Source organism: Sus scrofa, chromosome 2 (genome assembly GCF_054392235.1).
Source record: "Sus scrofa isolate SSC_HxYL_T2T_F1_AM1 chromosome 2, Sscrofa_HxYL_maternal_Yorkshire_Landrace_v2.0, whole genome shotgun sequence".
Classification (NCBI taxonomy): domain Eukaryota; kingdom Metazoa; phylum Chordata; class Mammalia; order Artiodactyla; family Suidae; genus Sus; species Sus scrofa.
In genome coordinates, this window is record NC_139384.1 from 1,216,184 (window position 1) to 1,241,979 (window position 25,796).

General features: G+C 66.3%; 1 protein-coding gene across 1 annotated transcript; it reads right to left on the reverse strand.

Moving 5' to 3' along the window:
- Positions 1 to 2,827: 2,827 nt before the first annotated feature.
- Positions 2,828 to 11,871, reverse strand: CTSD (cathepsin D). The gene is given in 9 exon segments (NM_001037721.1): positions 2,828 to 3,684; positions 3,760 to 3,858; positions 3,953 to 4,097; positions 4,409 to 4,531; positions 5,811 to 6,037; positions 7,206 to 7,324; positions 7,620 to 7,743; positions 9,552 to 9,711; positions 11,705 to 11,871. Coding segments are annotated over 9 exon segments (1,233 nt in total). The 5' UTR covers positions 11,773 to 11,871; the 3' UTR covers positions 2,828 to 3,516.
- Between the last annotated feature and the right edge of the window lie 13,925 nt (positions 11,872 to 25,796).

Genomic DNA, 25,796 nt, shown 5'->3' on the forward strand with positions numbered 1-25,796 from the left:
CCTTGGCCAAGACCCCAGCCCCCAGGCCACCCTCACAGCCCCATCCTCCTGAGAATCTACCAGGTCCAGGCGATCCCTCAGCCTCAGGGGCCCCTACTCTGCCCCATCCTGACCGAGACTGCTCCCCTTGGAGTACGTGCCCCCACCTGTCCCCAAATCTGACTCACAAGCACCCAGCACAGAGCCCCTGAGCCCCACCCTCAGGAACGTGGCTGTGTCACAAAGTCCGGTCTCAGAGACCATGACCTACCTGTTGCAACCCTCTGCCCCTGGGGCCAGTGTCCCTCTCCAAGCCCCTAAATACACTTGTCTCCTTGGAGCTCAGGTCACTCACCTGCCATGCCTCTCTGCAAAGCCAGCCCACGCCGCGATGCTCTGTCCCCCAAGTCCCTTCCCCTCTGGCCTTGGCCCCCAGCCTCGTCTACCCTACCATGCTTCCATTCTGGCTGGCACTTGCCCCCACCTGGCTTCCCCTGGCTGCAAAAGTCCCCCCATACCCTCCGTGCGAGAAATCCCAGCCCCCTCTGCCAACCGAGCCCCCACCTCACCGTGCAGGAGCCCCTCTGAGCTGGGTCCTTTGCACCAGCCTGCGGCCCCCGCGGAACCCAGACCCTCACGACCTGCCCTGCCCCAAAGCTGCCCTTCTGTACAGCAGCTTTTCCCTTTCTGCCGCCGCCCCCACTTCCTCCCCTGAAGCCCGGCTCTGCTCTGACCCACTCCCTGCTCCCCGCCACCCTCTTCTCAGGACCTCCTCCTCGGAGCGGGCTCAGTCCTCTGAATCCCTTCTCTTCCCAAACCTCTGTGCACTCTGAGCCTGAGCCCTTCTCTGCACCCTTATCTGTGGATGGGCCCCACCCCCTCTCCAGGCCCCCAGCCCTCCGCCCGGGCACAGCTTCATTCAGGGCTGGGCAGCAACCCACAAGACGGAGCTGGCTTTAAGGATGTTGAGAAAAACTCCTCGAGTGGGAGGGGTTCCCAAGCACAAGCCCCGCCCCTTCCTGACCACGCCCTCGGCAGGCCCCGCCCAGGGCCCACAGGCCTGAGGATGGGTGGGCACTGTGGGGACCAGGGTTCAGGTCTCTCTCACCCAACCCCCTCTGCCCCGTCCCAAGGGCCTGGCCTGGGGGCACCCGGACTGGACCGACCTCGGCCGAGCCTGACCTGAGAGGCCTCGCAGGCTGCATGTGGCCTGCGTGTGTCTGACCTGGTCTCTCGTGGGCCAGGCACTGCCCCACCAGCCACGGGCTCTGCCCAGGGCTGCGCTGTACAGGCAGGCTGCAAATGGTTGGTCTACACGGGTCCAGCTGGTCTCGGGCAGAGGGTGCCTGGCCCACAGGGGCCTGCTCCAGGCTGCCTCTCCCCCAGCCTCAGCAGGGAGGTGCCTTGTCATGCGCTGTCTCCAGCTGAGCGGGGAAGGGAAGGGCTCCTCCGAGCGCGCTCAGCCACGGGTTAGGAGCCAGGGTTAGGAGCAGCCGGACGCCAGGCCCTGCGCTGGGCTCCTCGTCATACCCATCAGGCCCACCGCAAGGCGTGCCCTACTGCTGCCCACCTTCCAAAGACAGCGACTGCAGGTGCAGGGTCAGGTGACAGAAGCTGGTCAGACTCCAGGCCCGGAGACACCCAGCCCATGGGTCAGAACCCTCCTGGGGGCAGCCAGGCAGCCACGCTGCCCTGGCTCTGATTGCGCCGGAGGGTCTGGATTAGGGGCTGGGGGCGAGGCCTGTGCTAACCTACATCGTGTCTAGGGGTCTGGGAGCAGCAGCCGCCCTCGTCCCCGTGTTCCCGAGGAGGGAACAGAGGTGCCAACTGAGCTTCCAGCTGAGGGTCGTGTGGGCAGGGCGGGCAGCGCGGACAGAGCAGGGGGCCCCTGCTGGTGCTGGGTGATGGGAGACCAAGGGGGACAGAGTGCAGCCAGAGCAGGCAGGAGGGGCCTGGGTGGGTGGGGGGCGTCCTGCAGGGCTCCCCACACACCAGCTTGGATGGCAGTCTCCCCAGAAACCCTGCAGCCCTGCAGAGCTCGGCCCGCTCCCGGCTCGGGTTTCAGGTGCAGGCGACACTGGGCACACAGCCACCAGCCTCCTTGCAGTTCTGGGTAGATGTTTTTTAAAGGTGCTTGCTAGGACTCAGCTCTGGGGTGCAGTCCCCGGCCCCCTGGGGACAGGCCAATGGCCACCACTGCTCTGCTGTTTGAGAAGGCACTTGGATGGTGGCGGATGTCCCATCGGCCATACCCTACACCAGCAGGGTCCAGAGCGACCCATCCCTGAAGAACCTGCCCCCCCACCAAGTGTTCACAAACTCCTATTCATCCTTTAAAACCTCATTGTGTAGCTGCTTCTGATCCCCACCCCACCTTCCACCAAACGGCGGGCCAGGCCCCCCAGCTGGGAGGTCATGCTGGCCTGAGGGGGTTCCTAACTTGGATCCCTGGACCCTGCAAGCCCCAGGACCGCAGGCAAGCCTGGCCCAGCTCCGAGACAGACAGTGCTTCCAGGGGCTGCAGAGGAGACCCAGCGGGGAGGCAGGCTGCCCAGGTGCCCCCAGTCCTTTGTAGGCTTTTCCCAGGCCTGAATCGGGTGTGTAAGGAAACGAGGAAACACCACAGCTGGTGGGACGGTCCCCAAGAAAGCATGGCGGCGCGCGCCTGGACCTAAATATCGCGCCGCAGTGTAGGCACTCAGCCTCTGTGCCAGGCCCCCCCCACTGGTCACGGCTCCCAGCCCCCACGGGCGCCAGCCCCCCAGCAGTGCTCTGCAGGGACCGCGCTTCACCAGCCACACCGGCTCCCTCCCCTCCCCGCCAAGTACAAAACACGCCTACACACAGAAAGAGGCCAAACAACTGTATTTTCACACCTACTTTGGTTCCCGGCAACTCAAGAAGGGGGCAGCCGCAGAGAAGGCTGGTACCAGGCCCCCTCCTGCCCTACCCCTAGGCCCGTGGACGCCTGGCATGTCCTCCCGAATGGAGTCAAGCCCCAGGGTGACCCACAGGCCTCACAAGACTGGCTTCTGTCCCCTGCCACCCCTGCCAGCTCGTCCCCAGGCCTCAGCTGGCCCCTTCCTCGTCAGGTCCAGGACAAACCGACGGGTGGGGGCAGCAGGGCTGAGAGCTGGATGGACGGACCAAGAGGGTAGCCTGGCGCTGGGCGAGGGCTCAGCCCAGAGGCCATGCCAGGTGGCCAGGCCCCCAAGGTGCTGGCCGGGGAGGGACCTGCCCTGGGGCGGGGGTTCCTAGGGTGCACAGCCGGCCAGCCGCCCAGCAAGGACTCTGCGCGTCAGAGCTGCCCACTGGCTCTGCTCCGGGCCCGTCCTCCCATCAGACAGACAAGCAGGCAGCATTTCTGGAACCAGGGAGGGACACCACGGAACAGAACAGCAGGCTCATCAGGCCGGCGGCCTCCAGCGAGCGGGGCTGCGAGTGTGAGTGTGTGAGTGTGTGTGGCGTGGTGGCTGGAGGGCGGGGGTGTGGCCGCCTGGACTCTCCCGCAGGCTCTGCCAGCCGGCAGGGGGCCAGCTAGAGTGTGGCCGCCTCGGCCAAGCCCACCCGGTTCAGGTCCCGGTCGAACACGGTGTAGTAGCGGCCGATGAAAACGTCTCCCAGGATCCAGAGCGGCCCGCCGGGCGGCGGGATGTCCATGCCCATGAAGCCGCTCAGGCAGATGGTCTGCCCGGCCTGCGACACCTGCAACGGCCACGCAGGTCACCCCCCAGGCCGCCACCCCGGGCGCCGCACCCCGTGCCCCGGCCGCCCGCTCACCTTGAGCGTGTAGTTCTCCGAGGACAGTTTGTACTTCTTCCCCCCCAGCGTCACGGTGACGTCGGGCAGGCTGGGCACCTTCTCACAGGGGATCATGTACTGAGGAGCGACGAGAGGGCGGAGCGTGTCAGGGGCACAGAGGCTGGGGTGCCCCCCTCCCCGCACCCCCACCCCCGGCTCCCCGGCTGCTCACCTCGCCCTGGATCAGCGGCACGGCCCCGATGGCCTTCTGCAGCTCACGCACCTCTTCCACGGGGCCCACGATGAGGGACGTGCCCGTGTCCACGATGGCCTCACAGCCCCCCTTGCACAGGGTCAGGCTGCTGCCCACAGCCACCCTGCGAAGGACGGGGTGCGAGTCCCCAGGCCGGGCTCACAGTGAGCCACCTGGAGCCCCTGCCCTGCCCCCACCGCAGCAGGGCTTGGCTCTGAGCAGAGCTGGGTGGGTGGGAGGGAGAGGGCGAGGGAGGGTGGGGGCTCAAAAGGCCAGGCACAGGTGCATAGCCACCCAAGCAGCCATGTGGAGAGGGCCCTGGCCAGAGCCTGGGGCCAAGAGCTTGGCGGGGCATCAGGAGGGGCTGGTGGGTGCAGGGTCCAGGTGCCCCCACCACGCGACTCGCCCTCCCTGCAGAGGCGCCCCCGGACTCACTGGTCCATGTGGATCTGCCAGTAGGCCTTGCGCGTGACGTTGTGATAGTCCAGGGAGCCTTTGTAGTACTTGGAGTCAATGCCGCCCAGCATCAGCTCGCCCCCTGGCTGCGCACCTGGGTCCCTGGGGGAGGAAGAGGGAGTCGGCCACCCTGCCCAGCCCCAGGTGTCCAGCCGGAGGACCAGAAGGACAGGCACAGGCTGGGGGCGGCCACGGGCAGAGGGGGGAAGTGGACACTAAGCGCCCCCCAGGAGTGAAACCCTCACCTGCCTGGAAGAAAAACCAAGGGCTTCCAGGAAGCGGCGCCGAGCAGCCCCAAGAGAAGCTGGGCTGCTATTCCCGCCCCAGGCCCTTTGCACGGGCGGCTCTGAGGATGCAGGACTCGCTCCCCCTTCAGATCTCAGCTCCCCGCCCCCACCTCGAGACCCCTCTCTGCACCCTGAGCTAAGCGCTGCTCGCCTGGCTGTCCTGCCTCGGAAGCGCCTACCGGAACCTGTCCTCCGGCCACCACTGTGGCCTCTGCCTCCCAGGACCTCTGACATCTGTGCCCCCTCCTCCTCACCCTCAGTTCTGCCCTTGGAAGCCACTGCTCCCACCCTCACTTCCTGCCTGAGTCCGTCACCCAGGGGGTCTGGACACTGGGCCTGCCCCGGCCAGCCTCCCAGGCCCTCTGCCTCTCACCCACCCCAGGCCCTGGACCCGAGGGCTCAGGGGGCACGGCACCCCCATTCATCTGCATCCCGGCATCCACACGGAGGCCTGGCTGGGGGCGGGGCTGAGCAGGAGGGGGGCTCTGGGCTGGAATCCTGCCAGAGGTGCCCAGGGTCGGACCCCCAGTAAAGCGGGCTGGGGAGGGGCGCAGTGACCGGGAGCAGCTCAGGGCCGCGGGCTGCGCGGCTCACGCCCTGCCCACAGCCACACCCCCGGCACACCGGCATCACCCCTCCTGTCCAGGCCTCCCCTCGGGACCAGTGCCACCCGGGAAGAGGCTGGAGACGTGAGGCCCTGACCAGGGACCCTGCGCCAGCAGGAAGGGCATATCTGTTAGCGCCTCTGGAGGGTAGCAGCACCTCCCGGGAGGCCCCCTGGGCAGCACTGCCACCCCTTCCAGGGTCACCTCCCATGGGAAGCCAGGGCCCCCTGCTTCCAGAGCCCCTATCACAGTCAAGGATTATGGCCTTGTCCCCTCTCGGCTGACAGCAACCCAGGGGCCAGGACCATGTCTGCCCACCCCGGGAATGCTGGGGTGGGGGGGGGGCGCCGCCCAGACCCCTGGCTCAGCTCTGGCTCTCGTAGGAGGGAGGCCCGAGGACCAGGATCCCAGACCCGGGGCCCCAGCAGCTCCTGCTGGGTCAGGCACCGTGGCCCCGTGCCTGGCGGGCGGAGACTCGACCCCCCACACCTGTTCAGGTAGAAGGAGAAGATATTCTTGTCCACCAGCTTCTGCTGCATCAGGTTATCGAAGACGGGTACCACGTTGTTCACGGAGATGCGGGGGTAGGCCATGCCCAGGATGCCATCGAACTTGGCCGCGATGAAGGTGAGGCCCGGCTGCTTGGTGGCCTCCCCGAAGGTCTGCCTCTCGACCTTGATGCCGCCCACGCCCGACGACGCAGAATTACAGGGCACCTGAGGACCACGGGAGGGTCAGCGGGCCCTGGGGACCGCCCAGTCTGGGCACCAAGCGGGCTGCCACCTTTCGTCCCCACGGCGACAAAACCCAGCTCAGTCGGTGCCCATCACCTGGCCCTTGGGAACGCAAGGCGGGCAGAGGGCTGGGAAGAAAGGGCTGACGGCCCTGGACGGACACGGCTGCAGACACTGGGTGGGGGGGCTGTGCCCACTCTGCCGGGACCGTTTCAATGACAGTCGGAAATGGAGTGAGCTGGGGGGGGGGGTGGGCTCCTTGCTGAGCTTGGGCCCCCCCATCCCAAGGCCCCCCCCGGCCCGCTCCTGCCCTCGGGGAACCCCACACCCTCCCCTGGCTCAGGGGACTCAAGGCCACACCGCCCCTCCCCCAACCAGGGGCCGAGGCTGCAGAGACAGCGGCAGGATGTGGGAAGAAACGGCTGCTTGGGGCCAACGCTGGAGGGGGAGCGTGTTGGGTGACATCCTGTCCCAGGCCCAGAGAGAACCTGGTGGAGGGCCCTGCAGATAAACCTGGGCAGGCAGATGAGGACGGGACGGGGTGGCCTGCAGGGAACGACAGTGCCCCCCAACCTGCCAGGACTGTCAGCAACGGTCCAGCCGGACCAAGGGTCCTCCCCGCCTCTCAGGAGGCTCTGCAGCCTTGCTGTCCCACCCAGGGCTGGTTGGGGTGGGGGGGGGGCTTCTGCTTTGCTTCTCCCCAGAGCCCTGGGAAAACGTTCAGGCCACACCCCTCCTGTAGCTGGCACCAGCAGCTCCACCCGAGGGCCCGTGCAGAGGTGTGGGCAGAGCCCACAAGGATCCCTCACCCCTCCACGCCTGACTCTGAGTGTCCAGCTGGCACCTCCCACCCAACATGTCGCAGTGGAACCCAATCTTCCCCCGGTTCCACTGCCCAGCGGGGAAGAGGCCCCAGCGCTCTCACACCCGCACCCCGGTGGCCTCCGCCGCACATGGGATGGCGCGTCCTGCCCCCGGCCCTGGCCCTGGCCGCACGCGCTACCCCCTCTCTGCTCTCGGAGCGCGCTGAGCTGTGCGCCTCCAGGCCTTTGCTCAAGCGGAGCCCCGGGCCCCTGGCTCAGCCGCCACCCCCTGCGCGCAGGAGCCCCCCCAGGGAGCGAGCGGACCGGTGGCCCCGCGGCGGACTCACCGACACGGTGTCCTGGCTCAGGTACCCGGACAGGCTGCCGGAGCCGTAGTGGATGGCGAAGGTGGTGCCGTTCTTCACGTACGTGCTGGACTTGCCGCTGTTGTACTTGTGGTGGATCCCTGCGCGACCCCGAGGCGTCAGCCGGCCCCGGGGGCCGCCCAGGTCCCGCCCACGGCTGCTCCGTCCTGGGCCCACAGCCCCAGCCCACCGCGGAGCCGCCCACGGGGCAGCCTCTGGCGTGGCTGAGAGGAGGGAGCGCTGCAGGGCCCGAGGCACCTGCCTTGACCCGGCGCCTGCCCTCCGCCCCAGCCGCGCCCCGGCCTGGAGGAGGTGGGCCGGGGCAGGACAGCAGCCCCCGGGCCCCCCAGGCCCGCAGGGAGAGCACGTGCAAGGGGGGGACTGGGCAGCACTCACAGCAGGCGATGTCCAGCAGCTTGCAGTGGATGGAGGGCACCCACAGGTTGGAGGAGCCGGTGTCGAAGACGACGGTGAAGCACTGCGGGGGGGTCCCGATGCCGATCTCCCCATAGTACTGCGCCTGGGGTGGCGGGGGGGCACAGGGCCTGTCAGCAGCCAGGCTCGGGGCCTCACCTCCCCACGGGCCCAGAGAAGGGCCGGACGCCCTGCCTCCGCTGTCCACCCCCACCTGCCCCTCCCATGCTCCGTCCTGGTGCCCCCCGGGCACTTGGGGTTGCAGCCCCTGGGGACAGCCCTGCCCCGGCCTGACCACGTGAGGTGGAGGCATGGGGAGCCCACCCCATGGGAAAGACAGCTAAACTGGCGGTGGACTCTGGGCCAGGACAGGGTGGAAGTGCCTGCCTGGGGACCCCTTGTGCTTCAGGCATCCAGGTCTGGAAGGGAAGGGCCCCCCCCCCGAATCCGGACCCCAGCAGGAGGGCCTGACGCCCGGGCCTTGGCTCCCCTGGGCCCCTGCCCCATGGGGCCAAGCCTGGAGGGCCGCCAGGCAGAGGGGTCCTGGTGGCCCACGGGAGAAGGTCCACAGGGGAGGCCGTGAGTCACGCCAGCCATACGGCCTGCACGGCTGACCCAGGGCTCAGGTGAGCCTGAAGGAGTCACAGGCCCCTCGGGGCCCCTGAGAGACCCTCGGTCCCTAGTCCTCTGGTGGGTCACGGGGTGCAGGTGGATCTGAGTCTGGGGTCTGCTCCTGGGTGCTCCCTTCCCAGGGAGGGAGGCTGGGCTAGTGGTCACCACAGGAATCTGATGCCAGCTCCTCTGGGCATCGCTCTGCGGCCACTTGGCTCTGAGGAGCACCAGCAGCTGCTGACTCATGACCCAACAGAAGTGCCCAGACTTGGGGGGGAGGGGAGTGATTCAGCAAATGTGTGTGTGTGTGTGTGCGTGTGTGTGTTTGTGTGTGGGCGCGCGCGCGGGGGGTTAGGGGTGGGGGTTAGGAATTAGCACTGGTCAGCCAGGCCCCAGGCGGACGGCCCCCCTCCACCAGCCTGGTCACAAGCCTGTGAGGTCACGGCTTCCTGACATGGCTGGGGCTCCAGCCAGGACAGAGGGCACGGCCACCCGTCCCAACCCCAGGTGGACCGGAGGCCGTACAGCAGCAAGCGGCTGGCTCCCCTAGACTCAGGGTGGGAGCGCAAAGAGGATGTTGCCTGGGCAGCCCCAGGGGTACAGGCTGGGGCGCAGGACCTGTCCCGAGAGCTGGGACCGCAATGACCTTGCCCCAGCTTGCTATGTGGCTTCCGCAAGGCTCCAATGCCGAGCCGTTTCCTCCACACTGAGCAGAGGCGTGATAAGGGCTGGCTGCTGCCCAGAGAGGAAGATAAAGGGCCAGAGCTGGCCCACAGCTGCCCCCGGGCAGAGGGGCAGGAGCGGTCAGTGACGTGAGGGCAGTCTGGCCCTCGGGACCCAAGCTCAGGGACCCCCCCCCAGGCCCCCACCCGATTCTGGGCTCCTCCACGCCATGCCCAGCGCCCTCAGCTGTCGAGGCTGACGCAGCGCCCCCCCCCTACCCCCCGCCCCCCAGGCCCGGGCTGGCCACCAGGATGAAGACAGCCCAGCCCTGAGCTGATGGTTGGTGGTGCGGGGGAGAGACCTCGGGGAGGTGGTAAGGCCACTCCCGCCAACCTTCTCACCCCCCGCAGGACCAGGACCAGGATGGAGAGCTGGGAAGGAGGCAGGAGGCAGAGCCTCAATCAGGTGAGGTGGGCGGGGCGCCCACAGGAAGGGCGGGGCTGAGCGGCGGCCCCGCCCCCGCACCACCCAGGAAGCAGCTGGAAGCACTGGCCGCTGAGAACCAGAGACCTTCACCCAAATCCACTGGTCCCAGCACCTTTCCCGCCCCCAGCCCCAAGGTGGCCCCCCGACACTCACGTCCATGTAGTTCTTGAGCACCTCGGGGATGGGCCCTTGGGTCACAGCAGGCACCCCCTGGGAGTATTTTGAAATGGGGCCCTTGGCGATCAGGTTCTCCACGGGGCCGCCCACTTCCGACATGGTCCGGCGGATGGACGTGAACTTGTGCAGTGGGATTCTGCCAAGAGAGGGTCAGGGCTCCTTAGGGGCGGCTGGCCTTCGCCCCCACCCCCGCCCACGTCTAGGCTGGAGGCCAAGCGCACCTGCTCCCGCCCCTCCTCAGCCACTGGGGCTCTGACCCTCCCCGACGCCCCACCTGTCCTGTGGCCACGCCGGGCCTGCTGCGGGCTCTTCTGAGACAGTCTCCAGTGGGGGCTATCAGGGTGTCCGTGCCACCTGTCGCACCTGCCCAGAGCCCTCCGAGGCGCCCCTTTCACGCGGCCCTCTGGACAAACCTCTTGCCACCCAGACCCCACCTGAGACGGCTGCCCCTGCCCTGCCTGACTGCGGGGGTGACACCTCCTGGCCATGAGAGGGGACTTCCACGATTCGCCTCCGAGAAGCCCTCCTGGGCCATCCTCTGTCCCCTCACATGTCCCTGTTCCCTGCAGCACTGAACCCAGTCTCCTCAGGACACGGACCCTGGAGGTCTGTGCTTCCAGGCCTGCCCTCCTCCCTGGGGGCCCAGCTGGGAGCACCCTTCCCAGGACACAGCCAGCCTGGGTGGCCTTGGTGGCCTGCCCCGCAGGAGGGAGCACGGGGTTCTGCCATCAGAGAGCAGAGTAAGGGGTCCTTCTCTGCCCCCAGCTCCGGGCTCCCCAGGAGGCAGCAGAGAAGAGCCCCCAGAGCAAGGGGAGCCCCTGGGTGAGATGTCTGCCCCGCCCCGAGGGTCTGGGGGTTCAAGGGCACAGCTGGCCTTTCCTACCATGCCCAGGGCGCGCTCTAGGAGAATGTGGCTCTTGACTCTTGCCTAAGAGCGCACAGGCTGGCAAAGCCCGAGGGGTTTTTTTGTGGGGGGTCACGCCCTTCAGTAACCAAGGAAACAGGTGCTATCAGCCCCATATGACCCAGAGGAGAAGTGAGGGGCTTTGGTTCCGCCCCCAGAAACCCCAGGCTCCCCTGCCCACTGCCACACACCTCTGGCTGGAGGAGGGCCTGTGGGCGGGGCCAGGACAGGCTCAGGCCCGCAGCTGCTCCCCCACAACTGCTCCAGCTGGGGCTACCTGTCCCCAGGCCGAGGCCCACAGAGGAGCCCACACAAGCCAGCCCTTCCGCAAGGCTTGGGTCCCACTGGGCCTCCAGCCAGTTCCCATAGCCCTGTGAGCTCACCCACCTGCCAGGAGAGGTGGAAGCAAGCCTGCCCCCACCTGGCACAAAGGTCAGGGCAAGGACAGAGGGGTGGACCTGCTGCTGGGCCAGCAGGCTGCCTTTCAAGGCCAGAAGGATGGGGGACCCCAGCCCTGCTGACACAGCCCTGGACCAGGCCTGACCGGTGGTCTGGCCACAGTCCGCGCCTCACCTGCCAAGGCCTGAGGATGGCGTGGTCCTTGCTAGGACAGCTGTCGGTGGTGGGCCAGAGCCCCAGCCCCAGGGAGGGGGGAGCTGCCCACCGCCTGGTGCCAGCTGGGCAGGTCACCCAGACCCACTCCTTAGGCCACCTCCCTTCTGTCTGCAGGACCTATGGGCCTCCTGGGGCCCAGAGGCTCATATCGCCCCCGGGGGCAGGCAGTAAGATCTCCTGAGACAGACCCCACACACAAGGCGACGCCCAGTTCACAGCGGGCAAAGCGGCCCCAGGCAGGAAACCGACTTTCCCAGGCTTGGGGGCTCCGGGCCTACACCTACCTGGGTCTCCCGACTTCCACCTGCGTGCGGGCCCCGAGGACAGGCACCGACCCTACCCGTCCCGGGGAGGCTGGGTCGCCCGGAGTCACAGCCACTCTCCCTCCTGCTTCCTCCTGCCCCCCCCAAGGCCGACCCCAAGGGTCGCGGGCCTGGCGGGGACCCTGGGAGCGCCCCGCACTTGCAGAGCTCCCCCGCTCCACCCGAGCGTGCGTCCTGCAGGAGGCCGCGGGGGCGGCACAGCAGCATCCCTCCCGGGGCGCGCAGAGGGTGCCCGGGAGCCGCCGTGGGGGCGGGGGTCACCTGGGCGCGGGAGCTGCAGGGCTCACCTGATGAGCGCGGCGGCGGGCGCGGCCAGGAGGCCGAGGGCGAGCAGCAGCAGGCTGGGGGGCTGCATGGCGGCGGCGGCGGCGGCGGCGGTGGCCCGGTCGGAGCGGAGGGTCCGGGAGGTCGCGCGCTTATAGCCGGGATGACGGCGCAGTCGGGCCCGGTCAGCTGACCCGCCTGGCTGCGCCGGGGCTGGTCACATGGGCCTCGACCGGCGGCGCGGGGGCGGGGCCGGGGCGGGGCCGGGGCGGGGCGACCCGGGGCCGGGAGCCGAGGCGCCCGCTCGGGCCTGCGCACGGCGCTCGGGGGCGCGCCCGCGGTCCTGCCCGCTCGGCTCCGCCCCCAGCCCCGAGCGTTGCGGGACTGGAGCTGGGGCTGCGGGTGCCCGGAGGCGTGGGCGGCCCGCGGGTCTCAGCCGAGCAGGCCCGCGCCTGGGCCTCCCTGGACGCCTGCGGCACCAGGCCCGGGAGCCACGACTCCTTCCCCGCCGCAGGCGCGCGCGCGGTCCCCAGGACCCCCGGCTCCATCCTCCCCACCCCGTTCACCTGTTCCCTCCCGGGGCGCCCCTGGCCCTTCCGTCTCCCTTCGATCTGGGAGTCTCCCAGGTACCTGCTTTGGAAGCTCCAGCCACTCTCATCGCCCCTCTGCAAGTGTCCACAACCCTCCCACCCCCAACGGCCCGCCTCAGCAGCCCCTGGCCTGGCCCCTGCCAGGATCACCCTGGGCCCCCCTTCCTCTGTACCGTCCCCACCAGGGGCCCCAAATCTCAGAGATGCTGTGCAGGGGGGTAAGGAAGCAGTTCCCAGCGCCATCACTCAGGGTCAGCTTTTACCAGTCTGGGAGGGTAGGGGCGTAAGTTCTCCGGTCTGGCCGATGCCAGCCCTGCAGGGGTCACAGTGACCCCCTCACCACCCGTCCTGCCAGGGGATGGTGCTGCTCCAGACGGCCAGATCCATCCCTCCACCTTCAGCCCCAGCTCGAGGAGGGGCAGATGTTATCTAGAAAAGGAATTCGGACAGGTCGTTTCAGAGAAGCTTGCCTGAAGACAATGAAGCAGGAGAATGTGCGAGAAAGTGACCTCTGCCGGGCTGGCCTCTCTGAGGAGGTGACTTTTGAGCAGGATGTGAACACCGAGGAACCTCCACGAGGGGACTCACCCAGGGCACTTTTTCTCTCCCACTTAAAGGGGTGGGAGAGGTTCTGTGGCTCACAGAGGCAGGGTTAGAATTCTCATCTTTTCCGTAAGCACCAAATACCCCAGGACCCTGACCCAGCCACCACCAGCCCCCTGCACCGGTCAGTCTAATGGCCACAGATGAATGGCCACCCCCTCTCCCTGCCTCCACACCCTGCTGGTCCACAGATATTTTCTGGCTCACCTGATGTGCTTCTAGGTAGGAAGACCAAAGACAGGAGCAAAGCAGACACACCTCTGCCTCGGAATCTGACCCACCTCCCAGGTCCAGGGCTGTCCTCCGGGCAGGCCCAGAAGTGGGCCCCTTGAATGGGGCTTACCCCCCTGCCAACACACACACACACACACACTGGCAGGAGGTGATCTTGGGGAGAGCCCAGCCAGGCTCTGGGTGAGCTGGACTCTGGTGGGTGCTGCACGGTTGCTGTGGGAGGAGTGAATGGGCGCTCGGGTCCCCCAAGGTCTCATGGGGGTCAAGGGGGGCGCTGCTCACGCTGATCATCGGATCCAGCCGGGCAGACCCTCCCCGCTGGGGCTGGGCCTCTCCCTCCTGCAGCATCAGGGTCAGACTGGGCGGTCTCTAACCCCAGCCCCGACCCCGAGGAGGTGCTGGCCTTGAGTGGGTGCCCAGAAGTTCCTGGCTCTCTTCTCTGCCCTTCCCCCATGCGCCCCAAGGGGCCCCCCTTCCCCACCTCTCCCATGGCCATCAGAAGAAGGGGGGAGCTGGCCCTGGACCCCTCAGGCTGGCTCCCAGGAGAACAGCTCCAGGGTCCCTCCCTGGTGGGCAGCACAGGGGTTGTCACTGCAGAAGCTGGGACCCAGGTGGGCCAGGCTTCCACAGGCACCAGAGCCCAGGGGCCCCCGAGTTCAAGGAACACCTTATGGGTTCGGCAGGCACCGCAGGGGTCTCGACTCTGTCACAGGCCAAAGCCCATCCCCCTCAGAGTGGACCCGTGGTGCGGTCGTTTGGAGGGTCCCTGTCCCTTGTGCCTTGTCCATTGTGGGGCCAGGCCAGGGAGAGGTGCCCCCAGGTAGCCCAAGGCAGTGGGCTCAGCACAGAGCTGCAGCGCCTGGCCAGGCTGGGCCGTCCACTGGTGGGACTGGGGCTCCTGTGTCTGCTTGGCAGGCGGCGAGTCCAGGGAGGCCCCAGGCCCTTGATGCTCCAGGAGGCGCAGCCAGGCCCGGGTGGGGAGGAGGGGTGGGGACGAGCAGCCACTCCTGGGGACCTCCCCTCGGACCCGAGCAGCTGTTTACATGTGTGCCAGGCAAGATCTGGGTGCTGCTGAAATCCTGGGACAGGATGGGAGGCTGCCTTTGGGAAGTTTGTATCCAGGCGGGGCAGGCAGATGGGAAAGAAAACAGGCCACTGGAAAGAGGTCATGATGGGAAGTCCGGGCAGGGGCGGGCCGAGTGCCAGGAAGAGGGTGTCGTGAGCACGGAAGCCTCGTGAGCTTCTAAAGTCAGCTGAGTGGAGCACAGGCGGCAGGGACAGGAGACATGAGGTCAGGGGTCACAGCAGACCTGCCGGGTTACTGGAGGGCAGCCACTGAGCAGCCCCCAGGAGGGGTGGGCCCTGAAGAGAGGGGAGGGTAGGGGGCAGGAGACCAGCTATCTGGGGTGGGGGCTGTGAGCTGGCCTGGACGGTGGCCGAGGAGGCGGGCAGAAGTCGTCGCAGATTTGGGACACGCTTTGGAGGCAGGGCCAGTAGGATTTCCTGATGGGTCTGAAGAATGGTGTGCAGGGGAGGACCTGGACTCCGGGCCTGGGTCTGTGTCCCAAGCGGCCAGAAGGACGGCCCCTTCTCGGCCAAGGAGGAGGGGCTGGGAGGTCTGTCACGCGGGGCTGATGCCCAGGGGAGGTGCGGTGGCACTACTGGGTGGCAGCAGCTATTGGTGTTGGAAGTTGAGGGGAGGGGGTCCATGCTCGGGAGCTTTAGACAGTGAGACTTAGCTCGGGGGACTTAGTGACTTGGCTTTGAGGGGAGCGGTTTCAGTGAAGTGGCAGCAGTGAGGTTTAAGAGAGAAGGGCTTCTCTAAAGACCTGGTGAGCAGGACAGTGTGATTCGATGCACAGATTGGCAGATAGATGGGGATGGGGTGGGGGGCTGCAGAAGGCAGGGGGCAGGCTCCCTTCTCCGTGGATGACACACAGACGTTGGACGGGACGAGGGATGGGCCACCGGCTGGGGTGACCTTGGTCCCTCCCTCCCACCGCGCGCAGCTGCCCCTTCCAGGTGGGCCAGGGAGACGGCAACTCCTTAGGTGCGTGAGGTCACCGGTCAGTTCTTCTGGGGGAAAGACAACTCAAGCCCTGGGAACCAATAAAGATTTGTTGCTTAAGTGGGAAGCACACAACAGCCCGAAATCGGTGAAAAGGACAGAAAGACAGGGTGGGGAGAGTGGGAAGACAAGCCAGAGGCGGAGAAGCGTGAGTCTGACCGAGGCGCGCCCTCCGACACCGACACCGACACCGAGCCGAACTCTCAAAACCCAGGGATGGGTGAGGGATCCAAGGACCGACCCCTCCCAAAGGAGAGGCCGGAGGGCAGAGGAGCCCGCGGAAAGACCTTCACGTCGTCAGGGAGACGACGTTAAAGCAGCAGTGAGACACCCCACACCCTGTCAGAGCGGCCAGAGTCCAGCCACTGACAACGGCAAATGCCACGGAGGGTGTGGGGCCACAGGCGCTCCCGTCCAGCACCCGGGGGAACGCACACGTGGCCGCTGCTTTGCAAGGGACTTGGGCAATATCTTGCAAAACGAAGCCTATTCTTATTCTATGATCCGGCAGTTGGGCTCCCTGGTATTTACCCAAAGGAGAGGAAAACACAAAACCCGCGCCCCTGCACACAGGTGTTTAGAGCAGCCGTATGCCTCCCTGCCAAACCTGGAAGCGTCGAAGATGTGCCCCAGCAGGTGGATGGGATAAACTGTGGTCCATCCAGACAGCGGGTGTCACGCAGCCCCAGAGAGATGAGCCGTCGCACCGTGACAAGACATGGAGGAAACGGAAGTGCGTGTGTGTGTGAGCGGAAGAAGCCAGTCCGAGAGGCGACACTGTGCCTCCGCCGTGGGACATTCTGGAGAAAGACAGTGATGGAGACAGTAGAAGGATCAGAGGTTTTGGGGCTTGGGGAGGGGGAGGGATCATGGGTCGATGTGGCACAGCTGTTATCACAGCAGTTAAAGGACCTTGTATGATGCTTTTTTTTTTTTTTTTTTTTTGTCTTCTTGTCTTTTCTAGGGCCACTCCCTCGGCGTATGGAGGTTCCCAGGCTAGGGGTCGAATCGGAGCTGTAGCCACCGGCCTCCACCACAGCCACAGCAACGCGAGATCCGAGCCGAGTCTATTTGGAGATTCCCAGGCTAGGGGTCCAGTCAGAGCTGTAGCTGCCGGGCCTATGCCAGAACCGCGTCTGTGACCTGCACCACAGCTCAGGGCAACACCAGATCCTTAACCCACTGAGCGAGGCCAGGGATCGAACCCGCAACCTCATGGTTCCTAGTCAGATTTGTTAACCACTGCTCCACGACGGGAACTCCGGACCTTGTATGATGCTTAAGGGTGGACACAGGACATTACAGATTTCTCACTGCCCATAGAATGCATCATACCAGGAGTGACCCTTAACCTCAGCCGTGGACTTGGGTTTGTAATAATGTATCAACGTTGGCTCGTGGGCTTGAGAAAATGTACCTCTTGGAGCTCCCGTTGTGGTGCAGAGGAAACAAATGTCACTAGGATCCATGAGGATGTGGGTTCGATCCCTGGCCTCGCTCCGTGGGTTAAGGATCCGGCATTGCCGTGAGCTGTGGTGTAGGTCACAGATACAGCTCGGATCCTGAGTTGCTGTGGCTGTGGTGTAGGCTGGCGGCTGTAGCTCTGATGAGACCCCTAGCCTGGGAACCTCCATGTGCCATGGATGCGGTCCTAAAAAGACGAAAAAAATATACCTTTAATGTACATCGTTAATAAGAGGAAACACTGTGTGTGTGTGTGTGTGTGTGTGTGTGTGTGTGTGTGTGTGTGTGTGTTGGGAGCCAGGTCCATGAGCACTCTGTAAAAAGCTGTAAAATTGTCCTAAAAAATAAAGCATTAATAGAAAAAGGAGCATCCGTCTCTCTCGGGAAAAACGATACATCGGATCACCCCACGATTAATAACTCCTGTGGCTCACAGCACACCGTGTAAAGAGAGTGGCAGGGCCGAGCCGCAGGGTCTGTTATGCCCACAGCGGACCAGCGACTAGTGCCAAAACGTAAAAAGAATGACAAACCGATAAAAAGACAACTTAGCCGAAGAAAGAAAGCAGGGCGAGTGCTGGGACCGGCGCTTTGCACACACAAGGGCAGCCAAGCACCACAACAGAAGAAGACTTGTCTTCCTTGGCCGCTGGGAAGGTGCCAGGCACCTCAGGCGGGGACCCTCCACGCCCTCGAGAAGGGCCCGGGCGGAAACACCCGAAGAGCCAAGTGTGGTCAGGATGCGGGCAGGTGCCTGTGCCGGGGAGCGGGGAGCGGCCCTTCCGGAGCCCTGGGGCCTGACCGCTGAGGCTGGTCCCCAGTTGTCCCAGCCAGGGATGCCCAGCTGACCACGGAAGCAGGCCAAGAACGGGCCCCCCGGCCCCACAAGGAAGGGCCCACAGCCTGAGGACGCGTCGTCCCCAAGACTGGAGAGGGGGTGGGTGCAGCCACACAATGGGAGATCACACAGCCTGCAGGGCATACCAGCCGCCACACGCCACGTGGGGGGCCCTGTGACTGGGCCCCTGGTCCCGCTCTCCCTGCCCCTTTCCCTCAGCTGGGGAGGGAAGAGGGTGGGGGTGCTGACGGGCAGGGGTCCCTCTCTGCCCTGGTCTCTGGGCCCAGCCCCGTGTGAGGGTCTGCGCTTCCTGGCACCTGGAGGGAAAGAGGGACGTGGCCTTGCAGGGCCTGCAGGGGATGGGGACAGCCGAGGGCAGAGCCAGGGGAAGTGGTTTGTCACCAGATCCTCCCTGAGGTGGGTGGGAGCACAGCTGAGTCAGCTCCTCCCTGTCCCCACTGCCCCGCCCGCTCCTTGGACCTGAGTCACCCCCCTGGGGAGGGGGTGGGGGTGCAGCCCTTGGGTCCCAGCACAGGCCTGGCTAGTAGTTCTCCAAGGGCCATGGGAAGGCATTAGCTTCAGCTCTGCTGATCTTGGATGGGGGCCGAGTGGTGGGGGGGGGAGGGAGCTGTGAATGCTTGGCAGAGCCAGGGTGGGGGAGGGGGTACCCGGGTACAGTTAGGGCAGTGGAGGGGGTGCCTGGGCACAGCTAGGATGGAAGAGGGGTCCCCGGGCCTAGCTAGGATGCGGGAGGGGTGCCAAGGCACTATTAGGGCAGGGGAAGGGGGTCCGGACACAATTAGGGTGGGGGGTGCCTGGGCACAAATGGAAGATGGGGAGGGGATGCCAGCTGCGGCACAAGGGCTCAGATTTACCCCAGTCCAGGGTACAGGGATCCTGGGTGCCCTGCAGGGCGGAGACCTGGCTTGGCTGAAGTGCGCCCTCCACCCTGACCCCTGGTCAGGGTCGTCAGGGCTCTGCCCTCCCCTGGCCACTGTCCCTGCGCCTTAGTCCAGCTCTCTGCGTGATGGGAGAATCAGCTTCCAGGGCCCCCGGTGGCTAGAAGCCCACCCTGCGAGTCCCGCCCAGCAGGCCTCTGCTTCCGCTCTGCACCCCAGCCATGAGCGCCCCCAGTTCTGAGCCTAGCACAGCAGGCTGGGGGCCAGGAAGCCGCTGTGGGCGGGGCTGCTGCTGGGGCGGCGGCATCTCGGGGTGTCTGGCGGCCTAGGCCCTGCAGAGGCCAGTCAGGCTCCTTGGGCTGGGGGGGCACACCTGCCTCATCCCCACCCCCAACGTGGCGCACAGGCCCAGGCTGATGGCGCTGAGCTTGGAGAATCCCCGATTCTGAGATAGCGACACGTCCCAGAGGCTTTGAGAACAAAGTGGTCCCTCGGGGCCTCAGTCCGGGCACAGATGGAAAGGAGACTGGGTCCCAGGGGCCCACGAGCCCTCTGGAGTGGGCACTCCAGGCCTGAGGGTTGAGCCCTGGGTCGTGACCTTCCTCCAGCAGGATTTCTCTGGGGAGGTGGGCCGGGGACCAGGGGCTGGTGCTGGAGCCTCCAGGTCGGCTCGGGGACCTGCCTCAGCAGAGGCTGCACGGCCCGTACCTCAGCTGCCTGCGTGCTGATGTGTGACCCCTGAGTGTGGTCAGGGAGCCCGCCCTCTTTCCTTAAAAACCTACCACACTCCCGGATGCCCATCTCTGTGCTGCAGGCTGGGAATGACCAAGACAGGTCCTTAACTGGCACATGACCTGGTCACAGGCGGTGGCTTGTGCTGAGGGCACAGCTGGGGCAGGGCGAGGACAGCCACGTGCCCTCCTGGATGGTGAGCAGAAGGCGGCCCAGGAGCCATGTGGGCGGGGGTGGGGGAGGTGGGAGGCCCTCCGGGGCGTGGGCAGCAGCGTGTGCAAAGACCCTGGGGTGGGCTGGAGAGCCGTGAGCTCCAGGGCGGCAGAGGTGCTCCCGTGGGGAGAGTGGGGGTGGGGGTCAGAAGGATGATGGGCCGTCTGACTGGGCAGTGTGCCCAGCTGGGCTTGGCCAGGCTGTGGGGGGACCTGAGCAAGAGCCCAGCCCCCATTCATGGGGGGAGTGGTGACAAACACCCACGGAACGGAGAGGGCCCCGGTGCCAGCCAGGCCTGAAGCCCTGGGAGCTGCGGGGATGTGGGGAGAGCAGAGGTCCCAGGAGCGACCTGCCCACCACCTCCCACAGGCAACGGTGGCTTGAGGGCTCCCCAGGTGGGAGAGGTGGGCCTGTGATGGTGGCTTTAGGAAGGGGACAAGGGCACCAGGAGGGGTGGACGCGGGAGAGTGAGGACGAGGGGCAAGCGCGCTCCTGCTTCTGGCGGGCGGTGCTCACGAGCCCTGCCCGTCCGTGTCCTGTGGCTGCTGTGTTATGGGAGGACACTGGACCCCCCGGGGACCCAGCACCGTGTCCCCCCTCCAGATCCCCACTCCCACCTGTGGGGGCCCTTGGCCACGGAAGCTCACACATTTGCGCGTCTGAGGGCTTGGCCGTGGCATCTTTGGGGGGCTGTTCTGCCCTCTGCGCCACCGTGGGGACCACGGATGTGAGGACGAGGAGTTCAGTTTGGGGCCCGGAGGCTGTGTGGGCGGGTGGGCTGCACCTGCTGGGACAGGTGTCCCCAAGGCCTTGGACACGCAGGGCAAGGTCAGGGCCAGGCTGGGAGAGGCGCGGGGAAGTGGGAGCTGGCCGGTGGGGCCAAGGCAGTGAGAGTGGGCGGGCAGGTAAGAGGGGTGCCAGCCGGCCAGGAACCCTGAGAGCCGAGTCAGGGCCTGGGGTGGGATGGGTGGGTGGCTGGCCGCAGGAGGGTGTGGGTGGGTTGGCACGGCCGTGACGGTGGCTGCCTTGCTCTGCCTGAGTCCGCTGGGCCGGGCCGACCCGCGTGCTTGTTTTGGGCGCCACTCCTGTGAGTGTCGGGAAGAAGGGAGGGTTGAGCAATGTCTGCGGCTTCCCCCGGGATCTTGGGCCCGCCAAGTGTCCCACGGCACAGAGGTGGGACTTGGGCCTTGACCCCTGGAGGCCGACGGAGCAGAGGGGCGCCACTCCAGGCCTCTGGCAACCACTGACCTCCCTCCACAGCCACTCGCTGGGCCAGAGGGGGCACAGGCTGTCTTGCCTCCATGGCCCCAATCCACCTGGAGACGTGCACGCAGCAGGGCAAGCGGTGCCCACATTGCCAACCCTGAGGGCAGGGCCACGGCGACCCCATCATGACTGCCAGGTGGGTGCACAGGTGCAGGGCAGCTGCGTCCCAGTGGAGCCCAGGCGTCCCCAGGTCCGTCCTCTCCCGGAACAGACCTCACGACTCTCCCTGCGGCCCCCACCCACGCTCCAGCCACGCGCGGGCCTGTTCCCAGGGGTGGGCAGGTGGCACCTGCTTTTGGGAATCAGCTCCCTGGTGGCACCCAGCCCCTCCCAGGCAGCCAGACAAACGGGTCCAGGGCTGCAACACCCATGGCCTTTGGAGCCGTGACTCAGCCGAGCAGGGAGAGAGGGTGGGGCAGGTTGTCCTTGGCCCCGTGAACAAGGCCTCGATTCTTCTGAGACCCTGGTTGAGTTGGGGGGCCCCGGGGGACCCCGTTGCGGGCCGTGCATGAGCTGAGGGCCAGGAAGGACGGCCTGGCACTGCCTGGAGGCACGTACTGAGGCCTCGCCTTGCAGTCCTGGAGCCAAGGATTTGGAGCCCCAGTCAGCCCCCTGCACGGCCGCTTCCCTGCTAGCAGGGAGATAGACCTGGAGGCAGCCTTCTGCCCGTCTGAGCCCTCAGCCCGCAGGAGGCTCCTCAGTCCCCCCAGGCCTCAGTCACTTGTCTGCAAAATGGGATCACAGTGCCGTGGTCTCTCCCGCAGGGACAGAGCAGAGAGCGGGGTGGGGCAGACGGTGCTGGCAGCGTAACCCCTCTCTGTCCCCTCCTGCCACCGCCACCGCAGAAAGCCGAGGCCTTGGTCCCTGCTGGCCTCTGGCTGAGGGGAGAACCGCGGAGGGCGTGGGGCCTGGCCTGGAGCTCCGGGGCCTCCATGGCAGCAGGGGGGCCGCCGAGGGTCTTGGAGACAGAGTCCCTGCAGGAAGGGCGCCTGGGCAGGGCCCCCAGCAGCCCGGGCCAGAGGATTCTGCAGGCGTGGCTGGAACTGAGGGTGCACAGCCTGGGGGCGGGGGGCGGTCTGCAGGTTGTGGGAGACTGCGGGGAACCCCAAATGCCAGGAAGGTGGATGTCCAGGCGCTGGCTGCCTGGAAGCGGGCCCCTCTGGGCCCCAGCGAGTCATGCAAGGTCTGCCCTGGGTCTCTGGGGTGGGGGTGCTTTTCAAAGGAGGGCCTGGCGAAGGGCACAGAAGGAGGCTGGGGGTCTGGGAGGGACCAACTGATCCTTCTCCATGGGGCTGGGTCTGGGCTGGGGGGGTCCCCTTGGGAGTGTCCTTGGAGGCTCTGCTCTAGTCCAGGCTCCGAAGACTCCACGGCGACTGCCCAGCTGGGTCCTGGTCCGGGGAGAGTTGCAAGCTGCCCCACACCCACCAGGACGGTGAGCCCTCGGGGAGGTGTTCGTGCGCCCCCTCCCCGGGCCGGGCAGCCCTGTGGGCACAGGGTGGGCGGGATGAGTAGGACAGACACCCATCCTCTGGGAGCAGAAGGTCCTGGGGGGACAGCAGGGTGACGAATGCAGTGAGATGGGCATGGACAGTGCCCTTGGGGACAGTTGAGGGAAGGGGACACCAGACACTGGCCAGACATGTTGCACCACACGTGGGGTCAGCGTGATGCTGCGGGAGGAAGCAAACCTCCTGACCACTGGCGACAGTGTCGGGAAAAGGGCCAGGTGGCCGGTGGGAGCCCCAAGCGGGTGGAGGGCGGGGCTGGCCGAGAGGGGCTGCAGTGTGGGGGGCTTTGCTGGGATGAGCAGGTGCAGCCCAGTGGGGGGGTGGGGAGGAGGCAGGGTCGGGAGTCGGGGTTCAGGGGAGGAGGAGGTGGCTGGCGTGGGGCAGGGATGAGGCGGGGAGAGAGAGAAGGGGCCCGGAACACTTCCAAGGAGATGAAGCTGCAGGAAGATCCCCTCCGAGGGGCCTTTGAGACGCTGCGAGCTGCGCCCGGGGCGGGGGTGCAGGAACTCGCCAGGCTGCGTGTGGATGCAGGGGCTGGGGAGGAGCCAGAAGAGGAGAAGGCACAGTGGCCAGTGAGGAAAAGCAGGAGAGAAGGTTCTGGAAGCCAAGAGCAGGAAGCGGCCACCATAGGGCCTGCTGGTTGCTGTTGTCTCCACCGGGCTGAGATTGGGAGCCACCACCGAATATAGCCCGTGTGGCCCTGGGGACTTGCCTGGAGCAGCTCCAAGTGTCCAGCAGGGAGATAGGATGCCAGGGTGTGGGCTGTGCCTGGCCAAGTGGCCATGGGGGAGGGAGGGGGGCAGCCGGGGGTGGCCTGCGGGGAGGACAGCCTCAGACAGCGGAGGGCAGGGCAGACCCGGGTGCCGCCGGCAGCTGGAGGCCACTCCGCCCGCAGCGCCCTCCCCCGGAGCCCAGGCCTGCTGACCCCAGAGCGCGTGATGGAGGGAGGGCCCAGGGCCGGCCTGCAGCTTCCTTCCCCTTCTAGCCGGGTGGCCACGGGACGCCGCCTTGGCCTTAGGTTCCATCCCCACTGCCCCCAGCGAGGCGGCCCCGCTTCCCGGTGCAGCCGCCCCCCGGCACGCAAGGCCTGGCCTCTCAGCTGGACCGAGGAAGCCCTCCCGAAGTGGCCACTGCCCGTGGGTCCTGCGGCTCGGGCCGGGCCCCCACCCTGCCCAGCGGGGTCCCCTCCCCACCTGCTGAGCCCACCACAGGGACGTCACCTCGGCCTGGGGTCTCCAGCCCCCGAGGTGCAGACCCCACGGGGAGCCCAGACAAATGTCACCATGGTTTGCAGTTGTCACCCTGGGGGCGGGGGCTACGGGGTGCCAGGGACTCAGGATGACAACCAGGGGCCTGTGGGCCGGAGGGGAGCAAGGAGGGGGTTGGCGGTGAGGGAGGAAGGTCCCGGGAGAGTCCGTCTGCAGACGGGTGGCAGGCACCCCTCACATCCGGGCGCCTGGCTTGGCCCCACAAGCCCCGTCTCACCCCTGTCCTGCCTCCTGCACTCCTCCCCCCCAGCCCCCAGGCTGTGCGGAGACAGGGCCTCTACTGGGTCACAAGTGAGACTGTCAAGGACACGCTCAGCAACCCCAGCGGCGCTTTTGCAGAAGCCAGTGTCCGGGTCTGGGGACAGTCAGGGTCTTCCCCCTGCAGAGACTGGGGGCCCTCCTTGCTGTGACTGCGGGCAGAGACCCTCCTCTGTGGCCTGGACAGTGTCCCCGACGGGCGGAGGGTTGGGGGGCCCGCTCCGAGCTCCCCCACAGGCAGGATGACCTTCCAGCCCCCCAGCCCCCCACCAGAGAAGACCCCTCCCTCAGCTTCCAGGGCCGAGGCTGCAGAGACCCCAGCTCTGCACGAGGAGGGCAAGCACTTGCCCCGGAGCCCCGGGCAGACCTGTAGCGCCAGCAACGGTGCGGCCGTGCCGCCCTGGGCCTTGGGGGGCCTCCCACCTCTGCCCCCTTCCTCTGCCCCTCCTGCCACCTAACCCCATGCTCATGCTGGGTTGAAGAGTCCTGCCCCGCAGAAATGTCCACGCCTGGGAGGGCTAATTTTACGTGTCAACTTGATGGGGCCATGTGGGTCCCAGACCCTCGTGCATCTGGGCCTGCCTGGGAGGGTGTTTCTGGATGTGACTAGCATCTGAATCGCTGGACCCAGGGAGCAGACGGCCCTCCCCAGCATGGGTGGGCCTCGTCCAATCAGTCGAAGGCCTGAACAGAACCAAAGGCCTAGCCTCCTGCAAATGAGAGGGACGCCCGCCTTTAGACTGAACTGTACCATCGGCTCCCCTGGGGCTCCAGCCTGGAGACCACTGATGTTGGGACCAGCCAGCCTCCATGACCTGGTGACCAGTTCCTTAGCAGACAGCAAGGTGGGTGGACAGACATCCTACTGCTTCTGCTTCTCTGGAGAGCCCTGACTCGTCTGGTATCCTCGTCCCCAGGACCTGCACTCAGTGACATCAGGTCGTACAGGGACTTTGCAGGTAGTTACAAGTAAAGGAAGGAGGAGTTCCCGTTGTGGCTCCATGGGTTAAGGACCTGACGTTGTCTCTGTGAGGATACTGGTTTGATCCCTAGCCTGACTCAGGATCTGGCGTGGCTCTGGCGTAGGCCGAGGCTGAAGCTTCGATTTGACCCCCCAGCCTGGGAACTTCCATATGCTGCAGGAGCGACTATGAAAAGAAAAAAAATTAAGGCAAGGGCCTCAAGATGGGGAGACTATCCTGGATTATTGGGGTGAACTGTTCCTGCCCTGTTGTCAACACAAGGGTCCTGACAAGAGGAGTCCAAGAGTCTGGCCAACTCCGGCCGCTGCCTTTGCAGGTGCAGGAGGGGGGCTGGGGGCCAAGATGCGGGCGCCCCTGGATGCTGGAAAAGGCCGGAAGAGTCCTCCTGGGGGAGCCCCGGAGGAGCCCGCCAGTGACACCTTGATTTCAGTGCCAGGAGACCCGTGCTGGGCCCCCCGCCCCGAGCTGAGCCGTGTTGTTTTAAGCCCAGCTTCGGAGCTGACCGGCCCGACGCAGCAGGGGAGTGAGTCAGAGCTGTGGAGGGTGACTGGGCAACCTGTGGGCCCAGGGTCTTCCCTGCTTTAGAAGCAGAAGGCTTTCCTGGAGACCTCTCCTACGCGGGACCAGCAGGGCCAGCTGCCCACTTTTTGCCTTTTGCCTATCACCCCTGACCTGCTGTCACAGGGTGAGAGGACAGGTTCCCGTGTGTGACCCACGGGGGGCCCAGTGCAGCGGGAAGCTCGGGCGGGGGCGGGGGTGGGGCTCGGGCATCGTCCCACGTCCCTTGGGGAGGCTAAGCGGGATCCCCCTTTGCAGGTGCTGGACGGAGAGCCCCGCCCTTGCCCAGCTCCAAGACAGAAGAAAGAGCCTGGGGTCAGTCACAGAGATGTCATCGGGCTCGGTTCAATGGACGGGCGAGGTCTTGCGGGTATGACGCAGGGTCCAGAGCGATACTGCCCTGTGGGGCAGCCGGCAGTGTGCCCCGGCGGTGGCGTCACTCCTGGAGGGAGGGAGAGGTAATCGGTTAGCCCGAAACCCATGGGTAACCAGGGAAACAGGCAGAGAGGCCGTGGTGGTGGTGACATGCTGATGGAAAGATTAGAAGAGTCACTAGGTGGGCCGAGGGCGAGCCCGTGGGCGGGGACCGACTAGGCTCTGTGACTGGGAGGGAAGGCGGGCCGGGTGAGTGGG